The sequence below is a fragment of the Pararge aegeria genome, chromosome 22 (genome assembly GCF_905163445.1).
Source record: "Pararge aegeria chromosome 22, ilParAegt1.1, whole genome shotgun sequence".
NCBI lineage: Eukaryota > Metazoa > Arthropoda > Insecta > Lepidoptera > Nymphalidae > Pararge > Pararge aegeria.
In genome coordinates this window covers 6,405,457-6,416,288 of record NC_053201.1, presented here as the reverse complement: position 1 = coordinate 6,416,288, position 10,832 = coordinate 6,405,457, and the positions used below count along the sequence as shown (strand labels likewise).

The following is a 10,832-nucleotide window of genomic DNA, read 5'->3' as shown; positions in this document are numbered from 1 at the left end:
AGGGTTACATTAAATATACCAGAAAGCTTTCTGCCTTGAAGTTTCTTTCATTAAAACTATTATAACAAGATTTTATCTACGATTTTTCAAAATTCAGTATTAATTGATTTTATTCAAATGTTATTTCTATAAAGTGACATTACACTGCAAAAGTCCAGTGGCGTGCATAGAGGGTTACACAGGGTATGCAGATGGTATAAAATGAAGAAAATTTTCAAAGTTATAAATACATAAGGGTAGGCTTTTTATAACTCTTGCAATGCCTATCCTTAAGTTTTTTATAACTCGTACTGGAGATTTTCTTCATTTTATATCACCTGCATACCCTATGCATACCCTCTATGCACGCCACTGTGTGAAACCTTATACATTAACCTGTAGGAGTAACAAGTAGAGTATCTATGAAAAATATTGAATATTGCACAAACTACAGAGTTAAAAAAGACATAGCACAAAATTTGTTAGTATTAATGTAACTACTACAAGCCGATAGCTTTCTGGTATTTTCTATTTTACCCCGTATATTAGAAAATGGGCTTTTTTTTTATCATCGGTATAAAATATGTAAAATGAAAAAAAAAATAAGTTTAATTAATTTTATTAATAAAAATAAAATATTGTTGTATCATAAAGGTACATCGTGATTAATTAATTAATTTTAATAAATGTATAACATCAATGGCAAAAGATCAGGATTTTGATGACCGTAACACGGTGTCTTCTGGCGTACTTGTAAGCAGTACAGTCACCACCCATAAATGTAAACCAATCTGCAATAAAAAAAAGAACACTTATAACACCATTTTTTCGAATTTTTCTTATTACGTATAAAATATTTTAATTACTTGTTAGTGTAAAGACTTTAGGTCCATGATGGATGCCTTAGGGATGTAGGGATCCCATGTTACTTTGTAAAGCGCGATTATGAACCCTACCCTACTAGTCATAAGGTTCTTTGAAACAATAAGTTTATACTCACCATATAAATGAGAACAAGCAGTCTGAATATCGGAAAGCGCTTGATGATAACCCCCATTCGAAGCGACAGCGCTGACATCGGCGAATGTACATAGTTACTTCTAGACCGCGTACGGTCGCCATCTTGAAATTGTACCACACTGTGCGAATACTTAGCACGGAGCGATGCCACTTCGGAGCGGTATTTTGACTGGAACAAAACAAAACATTTAAAAAACAATCGTGTATATATTTATTTATAATAATAATAATAACGTTTATTAGACATTGTCTTATTAACTATTTTAAAGTAGAGACTTTGGGACCGTGGGGTCCGGAGGCACGAGCTCTTTTCAATAGAAGAGTCTACCGGTGATACTAGAGCGGGAAGTTACCTTGGCCAACGAATTAGTTTGGCCATCCAATGAGGCAATGCTGCCAGCATCTTAAGAAGAAGAAGAAGAAACACTTTATTGCACTATAACATACAGGAAAAGAAACAGTAAGGAGTATACAGTACACAATGTAGAGAGGCAAAGGCGGCCTTATTGCTGCGAGCAATCTCTTACAGGCAACCTTTGTAGGACTTACAGCAAGAGAACGGGATAGTGCCAAGAGTGTTGATAGATATACATAAATACCAAAATGTAAAGATACAAATACATATATGATTTAAATAAATATACTTAATATATTAACTTAACATATAACAAACATAATATATATAAGTAGATTTTAACATACAATTTAAAAGAAAGAAATATAAAGAAACTCTTAGTGCGTCGCTGCGGTGGTTTCTAAGACGTTATAGATTTTATTTAGTTTTACATAATTTATTTTAGGTTATATTTATAAAACAAATATTTTAAAGAAAAGTTAAATTTAGTAATTACCTGAAAAAAAAAATAACTATGTATATATATAAATTAAAATTGGCCAAAAATATCTCCTAATTAAGGTGAGTACCCTCTCGAGGGTATGAGTGTGTACCAACCCAGTGCTCTAAAAAGGGATTTTCAAAGATGATAAGAGAATAAGAGAAAAGAGAATCAATCTTTTCTTGCTTCTGTATCAACGTCTGCGTTAAATAATGTATCTTTTCGCTGTCTATTATTGGTTAAAATTACCAAAACTCTGTTGGAGCTTCCGCGCAACCTGCTCATCATTTATGCAGATCTTTTTCCCATGATTGCGTAAAAGTCATCAACGTGATTCTCCGCAAACATTTTTGATGCACTGCAGAATCGCGGTAGCCCCATCAATACTCTGAAGCAGTGGCGTGCACTGGATTTCTTACCAGGGTATGCATACAGCAGGAAAATTGCATAAAATGGTAAAAATCTTCCTCTTATACGGGCTATATTTCTATTTTAGGGTATGCAGTGCTTTTGTGCATGTATGAAGTGCACGCCACTGCTCTGAAGCCATTATTGTACTGTGTTTGTAGGGGTTATCAGTGGCGTGCATAGAGAGTATGCACAGGGTATGCAGATGTTATAAAATTGAATAAAATCTCCAGTATGAGTTATAAATAATTGAGAGTAGGTTTTTGTATAACTCTTACAATGCCTATAAGTTTTTTATAGCTCTTACTGGAGATTTTCTTCACTTTATATCGTGTGCATACCCTGTACATACCGTCTATGCACGCCACTAGTCGTTATAGACCCTCTGTGTAACGTAACTCTAGTTTATCACATGTTACGACGCGACGGGATAACTCCATAACTATGTAGAAACAGTGAATCCTCGGAACTGTTTAGTACCTATCACTATAAATAAAGACGTAATTGGGACATCGATAAAAGAATTGGGGAGCGTTCGGCAAACTCTGTCGAGTATATTCGTCGCCCATAATTGATCTGTGCGTCCCGCCAGTCGTAACTCACGGTGTCTAAACGTGGACAGTTGGCACAAACATCAAGTCTGAGCTTGCTATGAAAAAAGTTCTTCTTGTAATTTCTTTAAGGGATAAGGTCCGTGATTCCCCAAAAAAACTTAAATACCCAAATTATGCCCGTTTTCTCTAACGACCTACTTCTAACGCCTATTTAAATAAATCACATCGCCATCTAGCCCCAAAGTAAGCGTAGCTTGTGTTATGGGTAATAAGATAGCTGATACAGATAAACACAGTATAATATACAGATAAACACCCAGACACTGAAAAACATTCATGTTCATCACACAAACATTTTCCAGTTGTGGGAATCGAACCCACGACCTTGGACTGAGTTTGCCCACTGCGCCACTCGGCCGTCTCAATATCACATCACACTTAAAGAACACATATCACTTAAAGAATATCCTTCAATAGAATAGCCTTACGCATACTTATTTATTTATCTTTTGTTTTGTTTAATTTGTTTTTTTTTTCTGTATGTGCAATAAAGACTTTCTATCTTTCTATCAATATCCCTAGGCATACGTTAATATTTCACCAATCGAATTTCACAAGGCAACTCATACAACCTAACTTGTCTATGGTTCTTGCAACAAGATGTGGTATTTTGTGATATATGTATTATCATATTGTTCATATTATATCCACTTTGATATATTTTTTTCATAATTTAGATTAATACGTTTGCCGTAATTTTTGGTGTATCAGCATATTTAATTTATTCATCACCATCATCTCGTCTCATTACCGGCCAACTACAGATATTTTTTATTACTTAAAACGCACACAACTTAAAAAATTTAAAGGTGCGTGTTGGGATTCGCACTCGGCTTCGAACTTCGTTAAAATACCAATTCACAGCCAGTATAAAGACAAACATACCTCTAACTTATCAAGCTGTATCCTCATTACATTATTGTCAGCCAAAAGAGAATCAATCTTTCCTTGCTTCTGTATCAACGTCTGCGTTAAATAATGTATCTTTTCGCTGTCTATGTCCTTTGTGACGTCATAGTCCGCTACGTTTAAGGCACTGGTGTCGGAAGTAGGTATGGTGGATGCCGTCTCTCTAAGATTATTGACTTCATCCTCCCTATCTTGGAGTGCTGCTCGGAGACTGGCTATCGTTTGATTTGTTTCCATTTGAAGAGTTTGCAGATCCTAGAAGTAAACGTTATTATAAAGTTGGGTTCGATAACTTATTAGCGGCAATAAGTGGGCCCATAGCTCGAAGGACCGATGGGCATTGGGGTCCCAAGGTTCTGGAATGGCGACCCCGCGCCGGTAAACGTTTTGACGACCTCCTGGAGCAGCTATATATTACCTATTAGAATCCCTTAGCTTCGCTCACTTTTCTTTGTTCGCTCACTGCTGCGTCAAGGAGGTCGAAGAATTTGTTGACTTGATATTTGTGTGCTTTCATCGTAGATCGTATCGATCTTAGATAAAAATCTCGTATTAAGGGAGAGAAAATCCATCCAAATATTAATGTAACATTTTAATTTTACTCCATTTATTGCACAACATGACAATGTCAAACTGTAAAACTTGTCAATGAAAACCGAAATGATAATTCACATGCTGTAGAGGTACATTATTTATTGGCTATGAGACTTATCGGTGAAACCTTAACGCTAAAAGTTTTTGGGTAAACCACTGCCATAGTTTTTACTGAAAGAAATCAGATAGAGCCCTAACATAACAAGCAAAATGAAAATCAAGTGGCTCGTACGCGTCGCGTAGCATAGGCACCATGCGCGTGTCGGTCTTTTATCTTCAATATATGCTTATTTTGATTTAAAATTTATGCAGGGTGATTCCTTATGAAATATACTTATGTACCCTTCAACAATATATCGCAATTCCGTTACACGTTGTATATAACAACTAAATTTGACTTATTGGATAATAAGTCTACATACATTATGATGAAAAGGAAGATTTCGGCCGCGAACTGAACTTATGTTTCTACCCTGCCCTGCAGTTTTTCTTGCTTTCCGTTTCTACTACTTGCCTTTGCTAGAGTAGCACGCTGAGCCTCCACCCGATTCCTCGCCAAACGCTCTTCTTTCAAGGCGTCTCGTAAAGCTGTGACCACACGTTCCGTCGTACTGTGCCTCGCCTCCAGCTGAGTCATCTGATGCTTCATATCCCCGCATTCCTTGCGGACGAGCGTTATACCTTGGGATAGATCTTCTTTTTCTTCTCTATTGAACAATGTTATACTACATGTTAGAAGGCACAGAATTCAGAACATACAGAACCCTTATCAACCATTATTGCATGCAGTTTATTGTGTCCAAAAACAGTGTACACGCGCACGTTTCACTGCACACCCGCGAAATGTTGCTAGCTTACAAACTTTTTCCCATTTTCCCATTCTACGGTAAACATTTTGAACATATTTCTGATATCTACAGTACGAGTTTTTACTCAGTTAAGGTATCAGTGATTCAACCAAACAGTATTAAGCTATGTTTACTGTTACTATTTAGTATACGGGGGGTTTCGGGGGCGATAAATCGATCTAGCTAAGATTCATTTTTGTAAAATGTCATTGTATTCGTGTTTTATCCATAAATATATATTCCGAGATAATTCCGAGATTCCAATTATATATATAATTGGAATCTCGGAATCGGCTCCAACGATTTTCATGAAATTTAGTATAAATTAAAAAAAGGTGGACCTTACCACCGGCCTTTTAAAGCTGATAACTAATTCGTACCATTTCACCATCTCACAGTCGAATCAACAATATTTTCTATATACAATATTTGAAACACTAAATCTTCGTTCAATAAAGTTATTATTAGAAACACTGTCTGGTCAAGTCAAAGGTTACTTTCTTAGGCTCATTGCTTTCAATAGAGAAGATAAGAAAAACACGTTGGTATCTCCGTACACATAACAAGTGCAAATAATTTGTTAATTGGGGTATTACATTTATTACTAAGGCGACATGAAAATGTCCGCCCTTTGTCTAATCTTACTCCTTCGCAGGTACATAACTATAAGTACCTACGACACTACACAAAACTCGGCAAATATGAAATACTTGTTACAATGTAAACAGTCTTACAAGGGTGTATTAGAAAGGTTATCATTTGTCATGTATGTTTGGAATGTAAGTCATTATTGTGAATAGTCAATAATAGACTACAAAGTTTTTTTTTTTATTAACGATAGGCCAGCGTTTGACGACAATCATGCCCGTTAGAAAGCAATGATGAGGTCTAGGTTGGAGGACGCTTGCCTAGAAAAAGCCTATTCACTCTAGCCTTGAAGGTACTCAAATTATACGTGGCAGGAAACACAGTTGCCGGGAGGGCGTTCAACATTGGAACATTGTCACAAGATTGTCTGGATTTTCAGGAACCATTGGATTTTACCATCGCATAGTATATCCCTATCGGGGAGAAAATTTAAGGCACACTTTAAAAACGTTTTAATAAAGAAAGCCTACTATTGTGTTAAAGACTAATGATAAATAAGTTTGGACATAGGTTATTGATGGTGGAGTAAATGCATAATATTAATAACTTCACCAACACATTAATTATTAATGAATGCTATAGTGGTGATATAACAATAATAATATAAGGGCTTGTAAGAATAAATTTATTAATGCTTTAACAATTCATTTAATAATGCTTTAGACAGCCGACTGGCGCAGTGGGCAGCGACCCTGCTTTCTGAGTCCAAGGCCGATGGTTCGATTCCCACAAATGGAAAATGTGTGTGTGATGAACATGGTTGTTTTTCAATGTCTGGGTGTTTATCACATTAATATATATATTTATTCACAAAAATATTCAACACCTATCTTAGTACCCATAACACAAGCTGCGCTTACTTTGGGGCTAGATGGCGATGTGTGTATTGTCGTAATATATTTATTCATTATATTTAAATTTTATTAATCATCTAATTTTAAGGCTTTAACATAAACTTTACTTTATTTTAATCATCAATTATTGGCCATTGTTTTTTTTTAACACTTATTACTGTTATAAAACATTCTATAACGTTAACGCTAACTGAATAAAGATTTGATTGATCAATTGATTGATCCCATTGACACTCAAACATACAAAGCGTGACTTACTCATTTCTAAGACTCACTTTAAAGTTTCCAACTGGTCCATTAACATTTTTGTATCCTCTGTCATATTACTGCCTTCCCTTATAGATTTTATCTCATTGTCTTTAGCATACAGCATACTTTTCACCCTCAATTTATAAGCCTCCCAGTCTTTCTCTAAACTATGGCACTCAGCGGTTTTATTGTCTATGATATTTTGTTTTTCATTAAGAGTAGTTTGAGCATGTCGCAGATCGTTTTCTAGTCTTTGTTGTGCTGTATCTTTTGTGCATAGATCTTCGGTATATTTTTTTATCCTGTAAAAGAGAAAAGATTCTAGTAGTCCTTATGAGGGATAATTAAATTATTTTAATGTTAACAAAAAAGAGACTTATGTATATTTTGTAATCATTATATCATTCCATATTCAGCCTGTAGGCTTGATAATCCTAAACTCTGTCTACCAAAATATAATAACTTGTACGGGAAAAGAGGGTTAAACTGCATTGTGCCTTACCTAATTAATCAGCTACCTAAGTCACTCAAAGACACCATAACACATAAAAACATAAAATTTAAATTAAAACAATACTATCAACAAATTACAATTTCTATTGAGGGAATTTTATTTATATGGAATATCTTGATTGATGTAGTGAGAAGGTGGGTGTTAATTAATTTCTTCAGATGTTACCTTTTGTCGACGGCACGGTGGTGTACGGTAAAATTCGTAAGAATTTATGATTACACCATAATAGTTTTAAGTCTACTTGTGAATTTTGGTTAATAAATTTATATATTATTATTATATTATTAAACATTTGCCAATTTGCTAACATTCTTTTATTATATGTGAGAAAAATGTATTACCAGCACTATAGAAATATTAATAACAAGACATTAGAGTAGTAGAGCTGTTTATGACACCTTCCTGTATATTTCTGGTAAGCAGCATTGTTGCAATGCTGTGGGCGGCAAGTTGCAGGATATATTCCTCGCATGCCCTGTGAAGTGTTGCTCTATAGGCGATGGTCTTCCACTAACCATAAGATAGACTATTTTCTTAGTCCGTCAATTATAACTATAAAAAAAGAACTAAAAATGCCCTTTTGTGCTTTAAGTATAGAAAACACTTTTCGCCGAACGATGACTCCAAGCGACCGTAACACTCGAAAGAATGGAAATATTACGCATTTATGACTCCGAGAGTCATAAATTAGTTTTTACAGTATCAAATAAAAATTTTTGGTGTACACAACATTTTAGTGTCTTGTTATTAAGATTTCTTATGACCAGACCATTGCTACTAAAATAGTCTCAAGCTATCAAATCAATATATATCAATTCTTTTTTTTTTTAATTATTGTCATTCGATTCATCATATCGACCCATTATCGGCCCACTACAGGGCACAGGTCTCCTCCTACAATAAGAAGGGGTCAAGGCCGTAGTCCACCACACTGGTCCTGTGCAGATGGTACCACTCCACATACCTTTGAGAACATTATATAGAACTGTAACTAAGGCATGCAGTATTGCATGCACGAAGCAAGCAATATTTCTAATTACTTAAAACGCACATTACTTTAGAAAAGTTAGAGGTGCGTGCTGGGATTCAAACTCGGGCCCCCAAAGAGAAGTTGGGCTCCTCGAATTTGAACCCACTGCGCTATCACCGCTTTGATTACTTATTGTTAACTGAACATTGAATTACTTACTGTTCTTCTAACTCCATATTCTTTTTTTTCAACAAACTAACGTTTGATTCCAACTCGTGACTTTGTCTCTCATACTTAGATAACTGAACACTGCTAACTTCGGACACTTGCGATTTCATATGCTCCAATAGTGTGCTCAAAGACTCCTTGTCTTCGCTAAGCTTGTTATTCACCTTTTCCGAACATTCCAATTTAATCTGCGCTTGCCTAAGTTCTGGAATGAAATATGCCAATTTTTATTATGTATCATCATCAACCCATTACCAGCCTGGTATGGGTCTCCTCACACAATGAAAAGGGTTTAAGGTTGTAGTACACCATACTAGCTCAGTGCGGATTGGTGGACTCCACACACCATAATTTCTACATTTTCTCTGGTGTAGTCTTGTAGCTTCGGCCGTGGCTAGTTATCACCGTACCGACAAGACATGCCTTTTAACGTTCCGGCATCATGTTGCATAGAAACCAAGTAGGGATTTGGATTTAATATAGCTGCCATACCCACTAACAGGCAAGAACACTACCATTGCAGACTCCACAATTACTTAGAGAGATTGCAGTCAAGGGCTAACTTGTAGTGGAATAAAGAAAAAAAAAATAGTTATGCAGTGTTTTGTAATTTTCATTTGACAGCACCTTTAAATGTCAGAATGTTAAAAAACACTGCATAATTATGCCAACATTTGCCAGCATGCAATAGTAAATTTATGAAAGTTTGCATACCATCTTCAGTCTTCCTGAGTCTATCAAGTAATTCTGATACTTCTCGATGCATAACATTGAGTTCATTTTTGAGCATTGCATTCTCTACTTCTAAATTTTGCATGTTATATGCAATTTTCTCATTGCTCATAAGCTCAAGGTCTGAAGGTAGGCTGTGCCCTAAAAACACAATTTTAGTTTAAGGGGTTATAATAATCAAAAGAATATCTTAATATTTAAGATCTAACTATAAGCAGAATTTAAAGCTGCAAAATAAACTTTTTCATGTAACTATTGCCATTGGTATTAATGAAATATTTTTCTATTTTATACTACCCCAATGTCTAGTGATTTTAATTTGTAATCTAAATTCAAACTTGAAAAGCATAAAATGTGTATAGGCTGTGAGCTACCCACAGTAGTAGTAGTAGTTAGTGGCCCCATTTCTATAACACAATGGTCTATGCTCACAGCTCAACCTCTTAGATCCCTATCTTTACGGTATGCAAAGCAAACATGCATCGTGGGATCAGATCATTAATAGATTTTAGTCAACTCACTTCTCTGCCGTAATCCAAAACAATCATCCATAATATTATCATCTAACTCTACATCATTCACTAATGATTTTGGACTATTGTGAAGATTGTATTGAGTTGGTTTTCTCAGTGGTGATTTTCTCCTTGGCCTCTCTACAGTAGGTACAGTTCTCGCATTTTCCTGGCTCTCCTTGGTTGGTGACCGACCGGTACTTTTAGAAGGTATAATTTTAGCTGTAGGTGCAAAGAAGGGCCTAGTTTCGGTTGTCGGTATATTTTTCTTTGCGGAACGCAAGGTCTGTCGCCTTTTCTGCCACGCAGGATCGGGGTACTCATGCTTTCTAACTTTAACGCCATTCTGGTTACGCAGGACTGCTCCAGTCTGCTCATCGAGATTGTTGAGCAGGCTCTCCGCCTTGCCAGCAAGGTCCGCAAACCATGACATTTAAACAACTTATGTTTTGTCTGTAGTAAATAAACAATTTGGTATATTAAGTAAAGTAAAGTAAAGCGTTAAATATTAAGACATCAATGGACACAAAACAAAAACTATTCAAATGCTAAAATAAACATACGTATCATGAGGAAATTCCACGACTTCCGCGATCAGAAAAAGAGAAATTGTAGAAAACAATTGGTTACAAAATAATACACAGCAATTTCATTTTAAAATGTCATGTGTTAGCTCGACATTGACACTTGACAATTCTCCTGACACGTAGATTTTTAAACCATAGAGCAGGGAATGATTTGCTTACATTATCCATTTATTACATTTCATGGATACCATTAACTTCTTTTGTAATGCTATTCCACTTTTATTGAGGACTGTTGCAGATTCATCATCTGATCTTATCAAAAAGGTTAGAATCCAAAGCTGAAAGGTGAAAATAACGAAACTATGGAGTGTAGTACCTCTACACTCCATA

At 35.5% G+C, this 10,832-nt stretch overlaps 1 protein-coding gene across 1 annotated transcript; it reads right to left on the bottom strand.

The window, feature by feature from the left end:
• Window positions 1-616: 616 nt before the first annotated feature.
• LOC120633849 (golgin subfamily A member 5) lies at window positions 617-10,592 on the bottom strand. The gene is made up of 9 exons (XM_039904219.1): window positions 10,479-10,592; window positions 9,925-10,368; window positions 9,386-9,544; window positions 8,663-8,876; window positions 6,986-7,261; window positions 4,875-5,067; window positions 3,743-4,021; window positions 980-1,168; window positions 617-770 (listed from the first exon to the last, which is right to left on the bottom strand). Exons 2-9 carry the CDS (start codon window positions 10,346-10,348, stop codon window positions 690-692), a joined length of 1,815 nt encoding a protein of 604 aa, XP_039760153.1. The 5' UTR covers window positions 10,349-10,368; window positions 10,479-10,592; the 3' UTR covers window positions 617-689.
• Window positions 10,593-10,832: the final 240 nt, after the last annotated feature.

Bases quoted from the DNA above. Each gene is read 5' to 3' on its own strand.
- LOC120633849 (XM_039904219.1), bottom strand. From the start codon at position 10,348: ATGTCATGGTTTGCGGACCTTGCTGGCAAGGCGGAGAGCCTGCTCAAC. The intron at 9,545-9,924 runs GTGAGTTGACTA...TTGTGTTTTTAG, and splicing joins TTTTGGATTACGGCAGAGAA to GGCACAGCCTACCTTCAGAC. The intron at 5,068-6,985 runs GTGAGTCTTAGA...ATTGTTCAATAG, and splicing joins GACCAGTTGGAAACTTTAAA to AGAAGAAAAAGAAGATCTAT.